Below are 18,064 nucleotides of genomic sequence, written 5' to 3'. Positions count from 1 at the left end.
GCCCTGACTGGGAATAGAACCTGCAACCTTTTGGTGTAGAGGACTATGCCCCAACCAACTGAGCCACCCTGCCAGGGCAGTTCATTCATTTTTGCACTGTCACTCAACAGCTCTGGAAGAATATATCCTTGTCTTAATTATCAAACTAAAACTGAAGATAAGTTTTTATCTAGCCTTGTCAAAAAGAGCCTTTACCACAAGATCTTGTAAACCATTTTTAGCAAGCTCATGCTTGCACACACAGCTGCTATGAACAATAATATTATGATGAAGGGAAAAGAGTAAGAGCTTTAGAGTAAGTACAAAAGAAGTTTAGAAACCCAGCTCTTAAAACTTGTGTGACCAACAGCAAATTACTTAACAGTTTTACTTATTATGCAGGGCATTACATGAGAACAGAGTTAATACATATGAAGCATAACAGACTATCATTAAATTACAACTCTAGCAATTATATAATAATTATTTAAGTATTTAGACAACATATTCCCAGAAGTGTGTTTTTAGGTCACCATCCATATCTAAAAACGCATTTCTGGGAATATATTGTCTAAATAGTTAAATAATTATTATATAATTGCTAGAGTTATACAATAACTGGGGGGGGAGGGGGGAGGGTGTGCAGGAGGCAGCCAATCAATGATTCTCTCTCATCATTGATTTTTCTATCTCTCACTCTTCCTCTCTGAAATCAATAAAAATGTATTTTAAAATATATATTAAAAATTTTTGAAAATAAAAGAACAGAATTTTTAGAAATCTTTCTTTCAGACTCTTCCACAGCTTTTGGAGAGAATTCTAGTCTATATTTGTATCTTAGTTTTCTAACAGAAAATGGAAAATAGGTGCTGCTAAAATTTTTAGTAATGAAAATTACTTCTCCTACTTCATATAACTGACTTCATGGTAAATGAGCATGATCTACAATAACAGTTACTAAACTTCTTGGTCTTAAAACCTCCCTTTACATTCTCAAAAATGATTGATAACCTCAAAGAGATTCTATGTGGACTTTATTTGTAAATATTTACCAATCTTAATATTTAAAAAAAACAGACATAATCTTTTTAATTAGACATTAAAGCCGTTAAAAGTTAACATAATTTTAATTGTTAAAAATTTTTATTTTCCAAAACAAATAATATTTAGTCAGAGAAGTGGCACTGTTTTACATTTTTGCAAATCTTGTTAACAAAATATGGCTAGATCCTCATATTTGTTCTCTGCACTCAATCTGTTGTCAGATGTTGTTCGGGTTGAAAGATTTAAATAAAATGTCACATAGATATATAATTGAAAATGGGGTAAATATTTTAGTAGCCTTTTTAAATAATTGTGGAGACTGTCTTATAATACAACAAAACTTGACAAATGGTTGTTTCTTAAAGCTTAGTTGCCATGTAGAACATAACATAAATTCCTATCAATTAAATTTCTGTTTGTGTTTGTGTATTTTGTTAATTTTTATTGCGGAAAGTATTAACTATGTCCCTCTTTTCCCCCCACTGACCCCTTCTAGCCCACCCCCGCCCCAGGCCTTCACAATCTATTGTCTATGTCCATGGGTTATGCATAAAATTTGTTTTTGTTACACACAAATTCATTGGTATGTCTTACACTGAATGGATCTTTTTATCCATCATGAGTTTGTAATATTACACATTGGTCATTTTGAAAATACTGGTTTCCAGAGCTACATAGATAAAGTGGTGACAAATTTCATATTATAATATCACCACCAAAGCCAAATTTGTTATTATCACCACCAATTTCACCAGAAAATGCTATAAGTATTGGAAAACTGTCAAGCTCAAAGTGGAAGACACAAGTTTTCCAAAATTCTAATTGTAGGCTGCAAACCTGAATTTTATCAGGGGCAACACATGCTGTCAGCTGTTTTCTCCTTCAAGTATCAGCTCACTTCCTTTACTTCAAAAAATATGTGCCAAATTCCCAAGTTGAATAATGACAGTTTGTCTGTTAATCAACCTTTCAAGTAAATATAGTGTTCCAAGAAAAAAAAAGCAACTAGTTTATGGCTCAAGCAACTGCACAAGAACTTTTCCTTAAGACAACCATGGTAGTTCAGTATGCAGAAGTGCTTTATGTATACTTCCATTTCATCACACAGAATATCAACAAAGGCATGGACCCAACGACTGAGGTTTAATGAAATTGAGTTTTTAGTGCTTCATCAAGGATGCTCTTAGCACTGGCATTACTGCAAGTGTGTCAATGCTTTCTGTTATAGGCTGGTGTCACTCTTTTGAGTCATGCTCTGGCACACTAGTTTTACCCACCATTGTTTCTGTGTCATCAGTGAACATGCCAAAAAAATAATATTCTTTTGAATTTTGTCAACCATTTAAAATATAAAAACCAGCCCTAGCTGGTTTGGCTCAGTGGATACAGCGACAGCCTGCAGACTGAAGGGTACCAGGTTCCATTGCGGCCAAGGGCACATGACTGGGTTGCAGACTCGATCCCCAGTGTGGGGTGTGCAGGAGGCAGCCAATCAATGATTCTCTCTCATCATTGATGTTTCTATCTCTCTCTCCCTCTCCCTTCCTCTCTGAAATCAATAAAAATATATTAAAAAGATAAAATAAAATAAAATATAAAAACCATTCTTAGCTTTTAGGTCATATAAAAACAGGTAGCAGGCCAGATTTGGCCCACATGCTATACATTGTCAACCCCTATTATAGACTCAAATTGTTTATTTCATACCAAATAAAGTAAGTTAGGGTAAAAACATGTTACTGGCAGCTAAACTCAAATTTTAAATCAGCTTTAGACGTGACTTTGGCATCCTGTCAATAAAATATTCTGTTTTCAGGGTGTGTTTTTTTTCCAAATCTTCAGAATGCCCATAAAGAACTAATTTTGAGGTACAAACTTCCTGTTATAAAATAAACAAGATATAGGAATGTAATGTACACCATGGCAACTATCCTATATAATAAAAGCCTGATATGCAAATCGACCAAACAGCGGAACGACCAGTCACTATGATGCACACTGACCACCAGGGGGCAGACGCTCAACGCAGGAGCTGCCCCCAGCCCACAGGCCCCAGGCCAGCCAAGGCACATGCCAGCGGGGGCCCCCCTGATCACCCTGCCAGTCGCCCCACAGATCAGCCCTGATCACTGGCCAGGCCTAGGGACCCTACCCGTGCACCAATTTTGTGCACCAGTGCTCTAGTATTTAATAATACTGTATTGCATATCTGAAAGTTGCTAAGAGTAGATCTTAAAAGTTTTCATCACAAGAAAAAAAAATCTATAACTATGTATGGTGACAAGTATTAAGCAGACTTAGTGTGGTGATCATTTCATGATACAGTTGACCCTTGAACAATGTTGGTACCCCCAACCCCAACCCCATACAGTTGAAAATACACATATAACTATTGACTCCCAAAAAAACTTAACTACAGTCCCTCAGTATCCACGAGGGATTGGTTCCAGGATCCCCCGCAAATACCAAAATCCACAGATGCTCAAGTCTCATATAGAATGGCACAGAACAATGCATACAGTCAGCTCTTTGCATCCTCCAATCAAAAATACTGTTTTCAATACGCAGTTGGTTAAACCCATAATGCAAAACATGGGAGATGGCCCTAGCCGATTTGTCTGAGTGGACAGAGCGTCAGCCTGCGGACTGAAAGGTCCCGGGTTCGATTCCAGTCAAGGGCACATGCCTGGGTTGTGGACTTGATCCCCAATAGGGAGTGTGCAGGATGCAGCCAATCGGTGATTTTCTCTCATCATTGATGTTTCTATCTCTTTCTCCCTATACCTTCCTCTCTAAAATTAATAAAAATATGTTTAAAAAAAAACACATGGGAGATGAAGGGAAACTGTATATTTACTAAAAAAAAAAGGAAAAATCTGCATAGAAGTGGGCCTGTGCAATGCAAACCCATGTTGTTCAAGGGTCAACTAGGAATACAAATATTTAATCATTATTTTGTACAACTGAAATTAATTAATGTTATGTCAATTATGCCTCAATAAAATAGATTAGATAGATACAGAAAGATAGACAGATTAATTTTGTTCCTTAAAAACAATATATTTCATTAAATGCATAATCTGCAATGAGATTCATTGGACCTAGTGGAAATCTCTTCATTTCTATGACATTTCAACTGTACACGGTACTTCAAAATCAAAATCTTTTCCAGCAATCTATAAAATGATCTACTGTTCTGAGAAATACAAACTTTATGAGATTTTTAAAATAATTTTTAAATATTTTATGTATTTCAATGAAAATTTATTTCCTTAAATGGTGTCATTGTAGTCCACTGAAATTAATAAACAAATACAAAGTTTAAAATTTTTTCTGGTTTATGCAGCTAATCACAAAAGAAAGGAAACGCTGTCAGAGATCTTTTGTCAGCTCTCCCGTGTCTTGTCACTATAACCTTCACATCATCGATCACATTGTACTGTCTCATGCTTTGCCTGATTTTCCTTTCCACAAGAACAATGACACCAAAGGGCAAGAGGGTAAAGTTATGTATACTCAGTTTCTTGGCTTTTGACCACAAAAATCATAGTCATATTTCCTCTTACCTTTCCAACCTTATTTTATTAGCAAAGGAAACCATGGTTAAATAAAATTACATCAGAAAAGTAAGACCATCAAAGTACCGAGGAAGAAAGATAGCAAAATAAAGTAAGAAATAAGTATTCTATATAAATTGTTTCAATTTCTATCTAATTCTAAATGAATCTTTCAAAGTAAGCAAGCAAATAAAAACAAGCAGATTAGGAAGAGGAATTTTTTTAGCCTAACTGGGAGAAGCAAAGGGAAATAAAAAGACTTGTTCTGGTTTAACCTTGTTGGAGGACAGTTTGGCAAGGCATATCAGATGCAAAAAAATGCTTATATCTTTGACCAAGCAATTCAGCGGTTTTTACTAAAATAATCAGAGATACGAAAAAAAGATCTCTATATAAGACTATTTACCACAAAAATTAGTGAAAATTTTGCAATAACCAATTTCTAACAATAGAATAGTATGGTTCATCTCTATGATAAAGTATTATACAGCTATTAAAAAGTATGTATAGCCCTAACTGGTTTGGCTCAGTGGATAGAGCATCGGCCAGCGGACTGAGGGGTCTCGGGTTCGATTCCGGTCAGGGGCATGTACCTTGGTTGCGGGCACATTCCCAGTAGAAGGTGTGCAGGGGGCAACTGATCGATGTTTCTCTCTCATTTTTGTTCCTAACTCTCTATCCCTCTCCCTTCCTCTCTGTAAAAAAATCAGTAAAATATATTTTTTTTAAAAAGTATGTATAGAAGAATGTTTAATGCTAAAGTATTCATGCTCTATTATGCAAAAATGACAAACTGCAAAGTGGGATATGTGTGTGTGTGTGTGTGTGTGTGTGTGTATGGATATATATTATAATTATAATTTAAAAACACAAATACAACCCGGCTGGTGTGGCTCAGTGGTTGAGCATAAACCCAGGAACTGAGACCACTGGTTCAATTCCTCGTCAGGGCACATGCTGGGTTGCAGACTGGATCGCAGGTAGGGGGCGGGCCAGAGGCAGCTAATCGATAAGGTTTCTCTCTCTCAGGGATGGTTCTAACTCTCTATCTCTCTCCCTTCCTCTCTCTCTAAAAATCAATAAAAACACATTTTTAAGAACACACGGGGGGGAAAGCTAGAAAGGTACAATAAACACTAAAAGTAATTTTTTTCAGTATGGTGGGATTACAGGCAATGCTAATCATATATCTTGTATGTGTATGAGAAGCCCTCCAGGCTCTCTGTACATGGAGAATATCAAAGGAGATGCAGTAAGGGCTAAAATTAGGAACTGAGTATAAATCTGTTATACAGCCATCATTTGTGAAATACTGGCCTGTATGAAATATCCAGCAGCCAATGCCCAGGAATTCCTAACTTAAGAGAGAGAAGGTAGAAATGATACAAAGACAGATCTGTTTAAAGCAAACTAACCCCAAACTATCCTCCTCCTTTAATTCTTCTCTTATGATGCACCCTACCACACCTAAAAAGCCTAAGCCTATCAAATGTCCTCCACCATGCACTGCATCAAATCATCTTTTCTAATATTCTGATACTTTCTCTTCTACATTTAAGTAATTTCTAAATTCCCTTCTTCTCAATGAAGTATTTCCCAAACAGCTCAAGAACACCCCCTTTCACCACCACAGCAATAAATGTGCGTGCGTGTGTGTGTGTGTGTGTGTGTGTGTGTTCAGTACCTAGCTTATTCCTCTGATATCCTTAATATATCTATTTCGTACAGTGCCTGCTCAAGTCCTGGAAATCAGTCCTGTCATTCAACCTACTTTACATAAATCTAAATATCACATGAAGTGGAAACTAGCTCTCTATAACCCAGAAGGAAAGTTAGTGAGTAAGATATAGGGAGCAGCAAACAAGAAGCTTTCAGTTAAGGTGAGCAGGAAGAAAACTGTGGATGAGACAGAGCAACAATTGACAATACAGAGACTATTTGTCAAAAGTTAAACCAACCTGAAGTCAGTCCATGTTTAAAGGGGCCCTCTGGGCCATCATAAGAGTAAAAGGTGCAACCTTCACCCAATACCATCAAGTCAAAAACCTAAGCCTTTTCTGGAAGGGATGAGAGCAGGGGGGTGGGATGGGGAGTCAAAGGTTCTATGAAAGCATTCTGCCTCCAGATTCATTTCACAGACATTCAAGTCTCAGGGCCATTAGAGGGCCCCAGGTGACTGGTTAAAAAGCAGCTACAGACATAAGGGTTTTATTTAAGATCCTAGTCTACCTACCTACCCTCACTTTCTGTGCTTTGAACTGCTCAGATAGGCAGTCTAGTCTAGGACACCATCTCTGAAAGACAAGCACCAGGGGAAAAGGTTGAGTTGCCACAGAATAAATCTTTATACTATAAACTATCAGAAATCTGTATTTGAAGACCATCTGCAAAAAGATATCAGTTTTCTTTAGAACAACAGGTGGTCTCTCATGGTGGACTATATATAAAAATACATGGCCTCATTATTGTTAGCTGATAGCTTTCACTGAGCCCTGAGGTTCACATATTACAAGAGTCAAGGAAAGGGAATTTCTGCTTTTCCTAGTAGCAATGACTCATGCTTTACACACAAAGCAAGTTATCTAGCCAGCAGAACAAAGGTCACCCTGAGACAGAAGAAATACATATCAGTCTCCATTAAGAAATAAGGCCTTATAAATATGACTTAAGTGAAAACATAAATCTAAAACTTATTAAGATTCTGATGCCAGTTAAGATTCCTGTACTTGATTACCAACTCCTCATTTAGAAATAGCTATTGTTACTAAAATAACCATTCCTTTGATGATTCACATTTATAACATCCTTGGAACATGTCTATTCTTCACCCTTGAAACTTTTTGAAGAGAGCATCAGAATAGCTTCTGTATATTTATTTGGTGGAAAACAGAATGAACTCAGAAAACAACACATTCATCACAATTATAACCCTAATACTGTTATCTTATCATGAACAACAAAGATCTGTGAGTTGGCTTCCCTTTCTACCTAATGAACTTCTCATGCTGCTCCTCTCCAGAATCTTCTCTGCAAATCATACCTGTTTGTTACCAGCACACAAGTAGCTCACACTGAGCTTTCTATACCAAATAAGCATTCCCACAACCTTCCTCTCCATAAAATTAAATCTCTTCACTTCATAAAATACAGTTCTGTGATTGCTATTAAAACCTGGAAGGCCCTCACTGCCGGAGGCACATGGCTCACCTTCTCTGAAATTCCAATTTTAATTGTAAACTAAGAGATTCATCTATATGTTCCCTAATGTTCCTTCAACTCTAAAACCCATTCCCACAACATATCATAACTTTATTTGCTTCACCCAACCCCTAAAGTTCTAAGTTCAGCATTATCCTTGATAGCCCCAGAGTTTTAAGAGTCAATATTTATAATTTGTATTATCTGCATTATTATACACATACACACGATGACACATTCTCATTTGTGTTTATCTTGAGAATAATGGCCTGTTCTTTTCTTCCTGTTTATTTTAAAGTCCCCTGCCAAAGAAATTTCTGCTAATAAAGAACAGTGAATAAAAGTTAAGAATGTAAGCCCTTAAGAGAAAAAAAAAACTTCAAACTGAATAAGCATACTCTAATATAATACAGGACCAGACGAATCTTAGTAAAAAGATTTGGAGTTCTCATGGTGCCACCTAGTGGACATTTGCTATAAATTCTACGTAAATTTAAATTACTTTTAATTAGACTTTCTATATTTTGTCATCTTACACTACTTGTAGTGTATAGACTATAAGTTTGCCTTAAAAATATATTTAGGTTATTAAGTAGCCAATAAACTGAACAATATTACTTTTAAAAATTATCCTGCCTCAAAGCATCAACTTTAAATCAACTAAATGAAAATAACACAAATAATAAAAAGTAAAACAAAAATGTTATTTTAAAACAGAATTTTTTTCAAGCTTAAATAACTACATGCCTTTCCAATTATCTCCCTAACATAATATAATGTTGATTACATTTAATGTCAAATATAATCTACATTATTCTATTCAACACATATTAATTCTAATTTTCATGTTTATCTACATAGTGCAAAAAAATTATTACCCTACCATCAAGTAAACACACAAATCTTGGACTAAGAGTTCTTTTACGAGTTCCCTTACATAGACCAGCAAGAGATGCCATTATCTTTGAAATGTACATCTCATTTACTCTAAAATGGCTAATTCAAGACAGCCTAAAAAATCATTCTAGAGTCTACAATTGTTAGAATAAGCACTTAGAAGCTTCTAACCCAAAATTTTAAGGCAAAAAAAAAAAAAAAAAGATTTAACTATTCCAGGAGACATTTAAAAATATTCACGTTTAAGATCTGCTTCATATAAAATGTTGATCTCCCAATTTGTATTTGTGGTTATGATCACATAATTATTTTCTCTTATTTGCTGCATACACCTGGAAAATGTCCCTCCCAAAACTGCAAAGGAAGTAAAATAATGTATTAGGAAGAGGAAATGACACAGGTTACCAGATGAGACTATACCAACATCAAAGGCTCCAATATCAAGGCCAGCATGGCAGTAAAGCAAACTACATCCTTCAAACAGGCCAACAGATGAGAGAAACATGTCAAGAAGCTCAATTCCCATGCATTGTTTTGGTCAGGTTTCCACAAATGTCAGGAACTTCATAGGTAAGTTTAATCCAGCAAATGATGGAAGTTTAAAAAGGAAATAAGATGTTAATCAATTAAACCTTTCATCTTTGAGAAAATATATAGTTTAATTTCCCTGAACAAAGGGAGATCAAGAGTAACCAGCATTTCATCTTAAAAACATAAAATGATATTAACTTTTTATCTAAAAACCTACTGAAGAACTTTATAATTTTCAATTTCATATTACATAAAATGTATTTACCAGTTAATTACCAAATTATTGGTTTTATGAAATCTTAAAGGGGTTTCCTCTATCCCACTGTACTATAAAATAATAATTTTTTTAAGCCACTACTAGTAATCCAGCTTTTTGTTTTCCTCAGAAAACTTTCTTTCAAGGTAACTTAAAACTTGTTGATTGCATTTTTATGGTACTAATAAAAATAATGATCACTTAGCCTACACATCTGTTCTCTGAGAGGTGATATACTTGCCATGTCATTCTAACTCCACCTGAAGGACCTTGAAACAGCAGACTATATATTAAGATGTGCCCTTCTGCCTCATTCCACCAGCAAACTAAATCAGAAGTATGAAAAATGAATCACCTTCAAAACACCATTTAAAATACTGCACTCAGAGGAGTTGTTATTGAGTGAATCACCTCCTCACATTTTGGCTCTAAATGCACTTGCCAACCACAATCCCTCTACAACCCTCCCATTTCCCTGCAGACCTGTGGGGCTTGGCGGGCTGCCCGCTTTCCTGCCCTTGTACTAGAGGCCCTCTCCCTTGCCTGTCTCTAGGGTGTGCAGACCTTTTGGTATGAAAGTAAATCTTACACTTGCCCAGTATGCCAGACAATTTCATGATATTTAAAAGTCATTTCCCATGCCTTAGCTGGTTTTGCTCAGTGGATAGAGTCAGACTTAGGACTGAAGGGTCCCAAGTTCAATTCCAGTCAAGGGCACATGCCTCAGTTGTGGGTTTAATCCCCAGTAAAGGGTGTGCAGGAGGCAGATGATCAATGATTCTTTGTGAAATCAATATATATATATATATATATATATATATATATATATATATATAGCGACGGGGGAGGTGGGGCAAGGCAGAAAATAAATAAAATACACACACATACACATACATATTAAAAGTCATTTCTCCTCTGTCCCTGGCCAGGTAGCTCAGTTGGTAGAACGTTGTCACAATACACCAAGGTTGTGGGCGCGATCCCGGTCAGGGCACATACAAGAATCAACCAATGAATGCATAAAGAAGTGAAACAACAAATTGATGTTTTTCTTTCTCTCTCTCCTTTCTCTCTCTCTCTCTCTCTCCTCTTCCTGTCTCTCTAAAAAAATCAATTAAAAACATTTTTTTAAGTCATTTCCCCTCTCAAATAGTAATGAATTTGCAAGCTGTCTGACACTCCAATCTGTATTTGTCAACCAAGTGTCTTTCAGCAGGATTAATTAACCAGACATAGAGGTGTTTAAAGGGAAGGTAAAAAACATAAGTATCAACAGCATTTCCAGTTCCGTGTTTTTCATTCTTAATGGATCAGTGTATTTTAGAATGGTAATACAGTTGGAAAACTAAACTATGCCCTGAAAGGACAAAAATGTCACTATTTCTTTTAGGTATCATAAGTCTTTTCCTAAGTTTTTAACAAAAATGTTGTCCTTAATTTTTCTCTTAAAGCATATTCCTAAAAGATAAAGCCTTTACAAAGAAAAGCCATCTGTTTGAAATTCCACAGGCAAACTCTTAACTGCTTTAGGTAGGGTAGCCCATACTGCCCAGTTTGTCCGAGGAAGCCCTGGTTTATGCCTATTATTTTATTGTAATTCTCAAAAATCCCCCAGACTGGACAATAAATTACTAACTCACCTTAGCTTTAGAAACCTCTTTTAACATGGATACAGCCACCTTTTTACCCAGAAAAGTCATTCCTAATAATAATGCACTTCCCTTTCCCTCTTAGACTATGGCAAAGGACAAAAGACTTCTGTATTGCTCCCATCCCTGATTATTTTACACTAAAATGGGCTCCTGAAACACCCTTTTCTCACCATGGCGGACTCCCACCTAGCCACAAGGGCTTATTGTAGCTGTCAAAAGAATATAACCATCCCTAACCGGTTTGGCTCAGTGGATAGAGAGTCGGCCTGCAGACTCAAGGGTCCCGGGTTCGGTTCCTGGCAGGGGCATGTACCTGGGTTGTGGGCACATCTCCAGTGGGGGGTGTGCAGGAGGCAGCTGATTGATGTTTCTCTCTCATCGATGTTTCTAACTCTCTATCCCTCTCCCTTCCTCTCTGTAAAAAAATCAATAAATATCGTGTGTTTTTTTTAAAAAAAGGAGAAAAGAAACTTTTCTGCAATTTCCAAGAGCTGTTCTCCTCATTGAATACTCTCCTACAAATATCTGTCCTACTTGTCCTCTACTGGACATCATCAAATCAGCACATTTTACAGGCAGAAAAAACACTCTCCCTCTTTCTCAGGAGGAGAGTACCTCTGAGGCAACAGCCAGATCATGTTATCCCGTAAGTCACCTTCCAAGGAACCCAGTTCTAGAAAGAGAATCACGTTCAGAACTCAAGCAGAGACTACATCTTCCAAAGCCTAACAAGGATCTCAGATAAAAATAGGTCATGGAGAACAGATATATTTTTCCCCAAAAACATGACAGACTGTAAAGTAATATTACTGTCAACAATGTTTTTCTATGACCTTGGCTGATTCAGGATGGAGTCCAAGATATTGAGGACTCAATGGATACTTTGCTTTTAAGTCAACAGGAGCCACCATGAAAAACAAGAAAAGTTAATCACTTCTCAATACAGTAAAGCCAAACCTAATTATCTATTTTTAAAGACTCTCCCCATCCCTATTTCCTAAATCTTTTTTTTTCAATTCCAAAGTCTTCCCTGGGGAAAAAAAAAAAAACTAGCTAAGGAAATTCAAAAATCCAAAAAGTACGTGTTTTAAATCTTCATAAAAAATCAAAGATGGCTTAATAGAGAAATAAAACAAGAGATTACGCATTCTTTAATTAAAATGATTAGAAGTACAAAAATTGATTTTGTTTAGACTCATGTTATTATAAAACATATCAAAAACACTAAAACTGCCTTAAATTTTTTTTCTGAGTACATGACTAAACTTTTAAAGCCAGTCTTAAAAAATTAATTGTCTAAAGATCATATGCTGCTGAATAAATTTAACCAAGGCATTCTTACTATAGAAAATACAAATTCTGAACACTCATTATACCACATTTCATCAAATTTAAGATGGCATTGATTGTAGGAGGAATCATTAGTTTATATATTACTAAGAAAGAAAAAAGCTGTCAATTAAATGCAAGATATCATCAACCCAGTATCATGCACTCAATATCAATGATATTAAAATGTGAAAAAAAGTAAAAAGAATCTTAGAATTAATGATGTATTCCCAAATTCCTATATCCATTTTTTTTGGCAATGTAAATATGATTTAATCTTCTACACTAAAAACCACTGAAATGAAAAAAAATAAAATCTCTTACCTTCCGTACTACACTCAGGAAAGCTATCAGTGAGCGAATCCGAATAAGCTTCAACAGGACCAATCAATTCAGAACCATCATTAATTATTCCACCCTAAAAAGATCAGAGTAATTGTGTGTCATTCACAATAACAGTATTTTAAAAAATCAGTAATAAATGAACTATAGACTTCTCAACTGGGTATTGTATAAGGATTACAAAAACTATCTATTAAATGAGGTTACAATAGCTTTTTAAAAAATCAACAGAAATATCAATATTGGTTCATCAATGTTTACAAATGTACCACACCAATGCAATATGTTAATAATAGAAAAACTCTGTGAGGGAGGAGGGGAATATATGGAAAAACTCCAATACTTTCTGCACAATTTTTCTGTAAACATAAACTACTCTAAAAAATAGTCAATTATTTAAAAATTCAATAGGAATACTATCATGTTTATAATAATACATGGCTTTTTATAAAAGCAAATTTTTAAAAATCTCTCAAATGTACTCATTTAAAAATACAGAAAAAGAAAACACACACCAGTTAAAGAATATTGTTCAGAATCCTTAGTGACTGGTCATTCCAATTAGTGATAAATGATGAACTCCATTAGAAAGTCATGTAATTTTGTCAAATTAAAAACTATAATATATCACACAGCACTTCAGGAAATCCCAGAAGTGACTTAAATTTGAAAACCACTTAAATACAATAAAGTAAAACTAAATAAGTTTAAAATATTTTTATTAAAAAACACAATTTTAATATAAAATTGATTTCTCAATGTGACCATCATTTTAATTCTGTATTTAAGTTTGCAAATTTAAGCCTAAAAGACTACTTTCTCTAACTTACATGTAACTAGAGAATGCTAGTATCAGGCAAGTGATAGTGGTGTGAGTCTGTGCCATGGCTTTATACACTGCTCCAATCAGGAATATATGGGCTTATAATCTTTAAAAAAGTATAACTAATTAAAATAATAGCTCTTCTGCTCCTTAACATCTTTTCTCTACCTTCCACCAGCAGTTCTATGCCCCCAAAACACTACTTCCCAGATAGCAAAACCCAAGAGAAATATAAAACCCCTATTTCCTGTCTGTGTTAGCACAAAGATTTCAACAACTATCTTTACCTAATCAAAAGTCTCCTTGCCAGCCATGGCCGGACAGCTCAGTGGATTGGAGTGTCGTCCTGTACATTAAAAGGCTGCGGGTTCAATTCCCGGTCAGGGCACATACCTAGGCTGCAGGTCTGATACCTGGTCAGGACCATCCCTGGTCAGGATGAGTACAGTAGGCAACCGATCAACGTTTCCCTCTCACATCAATGTTTCCTTCTTTTTCCCCTCTCTCACTTCCCCTCTCTCTTTCTCTCTCTCTCTCTCTCCCTCTTCTTCCCTCTCTCCTTCCCTCTCTCCCCCAATTCCTCTCCAAGATCAATAAACATATCCTCAAAGAAATTAAAAAAATAAATAAATATTTTTTAAAATAAATAAATAAATAAACATATCCCCAGGTTAGGAAGGAAATAAATAAATAAATAAATAAATAAATAAATAAATAAATCTGTTCTATAGGCACTAAAGGGAAGTAGTAGAATAATATGCCACAATTCTATTTTAAATCTCTCGTTCAAACATTAACCTTTTAGTGTTCCTGATTATGCAGTAAAAAGAAACTCTTATTATATAGTTTCTCAAAGTTTTTGTTGATGAAAGTCAGTCTGAAGGGCAAGGAGTTTAGATATGGTAAAATAAGTAGATGAGCAAATGCTCACCGCAAAAGACAATAATATAACTAGAGAAACTGTCTAAATAACCATTTGAGATTCTGGAACTTGACCAAAAACATAAAGCAAGTGAAGACGTGGTTACTCATGAAAAACCAACCACAAAACCCCAGGTAAGAACTCTGGGAGTCTGTGGCATTCTTGCCTGGGGTTGCTCCCATCTTCCATCCCAGCTGGGTGGCCAAGGTAATTATACAAGAGCAAGACAAGCCTTGAAAACCAGCAGATTCACTTGTAGATGAGGTTGCCATGACTTTGATTGAAGCACAGAAAAAAAAAATCTAACCCAAATAGCATTAACAGTAAAAGTAGCAATCTTAGTGCCAAACAAATGGCAAGGAACAGGGAGTGGCTCAGCAAGCATAAGCTGCAGCAAGCAAAGGACCAGAACATTAGCCAGACATTTACCAGGGAGATCGAGAAAATAACACAACCATAGGGATTCTTAATAAGCACTCTACCCATCCATACAGGAGAGACCAGAGATGGATCAAACTATCTACAAATCCCTGGCAAAACATGAGATGGTGCATATGCATAGAGGAAATGTAAGACATCCCAAAGGAAAGTAAGACCCAGGGCAAACTTAAAAACTGCTTGAACTTTGAAAACACACAAAGAATCATCAGCATAAAGAGAAGTATATAAGAAACGAAGTGTTTAAGCATAAGCTAAGACCAAACACTGGCTGTCCAATAAACTAAGATGATACAGAGCTAGTTCCTACTAAACCAGATTTAAAAATACAAGAAAGATTAAAAACTGACCATAAGTCTCAGCAGTCACATACTATGCATTAAACAAACTCCACAGATTTAGTACAGCCATGTTAATAAACATACTAATAAAACAATGGCAACAACCCTCAGGGAGGAAAAAATCAGAATTCAGAGTTGCTGTAATATATATTAACCAAAATTTCGAGCTTTGAACAAAAAATAATAAGACATACAAAGAAACAGGAAAAGTGTGTGTTCCATACAGTGGGGGAGGGGAGAGGAAACAGTCAATATAAGCTAGCTCTGAGAGGACAAAGATGTTAGATTTAGAAGGCAAAAAATTCAAAGCAGCTATTTATAAATATGTTCAAATAACTGAAGGAAATAACAATTAAAAAATTAAAGGAGCCCTAGCTGGTTTAGCTCAGTGGATAGAGCATCAGCCTGCAGACAGAAGGGTCTCGGGTTCGATTCCAGTCAGGGGCACATGCCTGGGTTGCAGGTTCAATCCCCGGTAGGGGGCGTGCAGGAGGCAGCCGATCGATGATTCTCATCATTGATGTTTCTCTCTCTCCCTTCCTCTCTGAAATCAATAAAAGTATTTTTTAAAAAAAAGAATTCGTTTAAAAAAATTAAAGGAAAATATAATGACTATGACTCGTGAAATAGCAAATATAAATAAGTAGAAATTATTTTTTTAAAAACAAAAAACAGTGAAGCATTATCATAGAGCCAAAAGTGGAGACAATCCAAATGTATATCAACTAATGAATGGATAAACAAAATCTACTTACTAGAAAGAAATGAAATACTGCTATATGCTACAACATGGATGAACCTTGAAAATATTGAACTCTGAGAAAGAAGCCAGATGCAAACAGCTACATGTTGTATGATTCCATTCATGTGAAATGTCCAGAATAGGCAAATCCATCAAGATGGAAAGTAGATCAATGGTTGCTAGGGGGTGGGGCATGGTGGGGAAGAAGTGAGTGCACATGTGTATGAGGTTTCTTTATGGGGTAATGAAAATGTTCTGGAATCAGGTAGCAATAATGGTTGTGTAACATAGTGAATATACACCAAAAACCACTGAACTGTGCACCACTTTAAAATGGTGAATTTTTGTTATGTCAATTAATCTTAATTTAAAAAAAAAAAGAACCAGATAGAAATCCTGCAGTTGAAAGGTATTGTTACAAAAATTTTAAATTTACTAGAGGAGTTCAACAACAGATTTGAGAAAGAACAACCAATGAATGTGAAGATCAATAGAAACTATCCAGTATGAAGATCATAGAAAAAAAGACCAAATAATAATAAGAACCAGAGAGAAATGTGAAATGATATCAAGCATACCAACTTACATGTAAGGGGGGTCTCCAATATAAGAGAGAGAAAGGGGCTGAAAAAGAAATACTTGAGAAACCAAGATGGCAGCATAGGTAAACACCTGAACTTGCTGCCTCGCACAACCACTTCAAAACTACAACTAAAAGACAAAACGGACATCATTCAGAACCACAGGAAGGCTGGCTGAGTGGAAATTCTACAACTAGAAGGGAAGAGAAAAGCACACCGAGACTCACAGGAGCTGCGAAAGTAAAGACTCACAGGAGCTGCAGAGGCGCACGCAGGCAGAGAGGACTGGCAACTGAGTACGCGGCTGGCTTTTTCAAGCGGGAGGGAGACACAGCTCCCGACTGCTCTGAACTCCAGTTCCGGGCGAGACTCTGGGGACCCAGACTCATACAGGGAGAAACAGGACTGGCTGGCAGCAGGCAGAACTCGAGGGCGGCTTTCTCTCAGAGGTGCTTGCAGCGATTACCGTGGGACACTGAGACCCGGGGGGCCTCTTAGGGCAGGGCTGACAGGAAGCCATTGCTGTTTGCTCTACCCTGAGACTCTGCCCCATCCAAGCTGTGCGCAGAGGCTTTTGCATAAGAATGGCCTGGTCCTTTGAAATCTAAACTTACCTATCAAACTGCAGCTGAGTCAGAGAGACCCAGAACATCCAAAAGAAGGCCCAAGGCTCTGCAGCAGCTAGCACTGCTTCACAGCTGGGCCTCATCTGGGCACCTCCAAAACCCAAACAAAGAAGAGAAATCTGCAGATCTCTCCGTAGCTGCTGCTGGGTGGCCTCAGGCAGAGGCTAAATTAGCACCTCCTTGGAAATCCAAGAGCCAGTGTACCCAGGGATCAGAGTAGGATGATCCAGATTACAACTCCTCAGATCCATAAGGAACACACTCAGGGGGCAGACTCAGTGAGCACCAAAGCCCCACCGAAGCAAGTCTTGCCTCATAAGGGTATCTCCAGCACAGAAGTTTTCCCATCATAGATGCAACTGATCCTCATAGCCAATTGGCCTGGAGGTTAATTCCTCCCAGTGATACCAACAACAATCAAGGCTTAACTACAACAAGACTGTGCACACAGCCCACAAAGGGGTGCACCAAGAGTGTCCACCTCAGGTCACTGGGGAGGCTGAGCCACTGGGCCCTATAGGACACCTAGCACACAAAGCCACTCTATCAACTCAGGGAAGCAGCCAAAATGCGGAGACAAAGAAACAGGTCACAAATGAAAGAAATAGAGGAAAGCAAACGACAGGATATAGAGTTCAAAACCATGGTTATAAGGTTTTTCTAGAATTTTCTAGAAAAGACCGATAAATTTAGCGAGAACCTCAAGGATATGAAAAAGGACCAACTAGAAATTAAGCATACACTGACTGAAATAAAAAACATTATACAGAGATCCAACAGCAGACTAGAGGATCACAAGAATCAAG

General features: G+C 36.7%; 1 protein-coding gene across 3 annotated transcripts in view; it reads right to left on the bottom strand.

The window, feature by feature from the left end:
• Positions 1–18,064, bottom strand: part of RPS6KC1 (ribosomal protein S6 kinase C1) — a 134,936-nt gene that overhangs the window by 95,429 nt on the left and 21,443 nt on the right. For all 3 annotated transcript variants that reach the window (XM_080647944.1, XM_080647945.1, XM_080647946.1), the window contains one exon: positions 12,768–12,861. In XM_080647944.1, the coding sequence (XP_080504070.1) occupies positions 12,768–12,861 (94 nt within the window). The remainder of the gene's footprint in view (positions 1–12,767; positions 12,862–18,064) is intronic.

The sequence above is a fragment of the Plecotus auritus genome (genome assembly GCF_963455305.1).
Source record: "Plecotus auritus genome assembly, chromosome: 12".
Lineage (NCBI taxonomy): Eukaryota > Metazoa > Chordata > Mammalia > Chiroptera > Vespertilionidae > Plecotus > Plecotus auritus.
The sequence above is the reverse complement of the archived record's forward strand: the minus strand, read 5'-3'. Positions and strand labels throughout refer to the sequence as shown.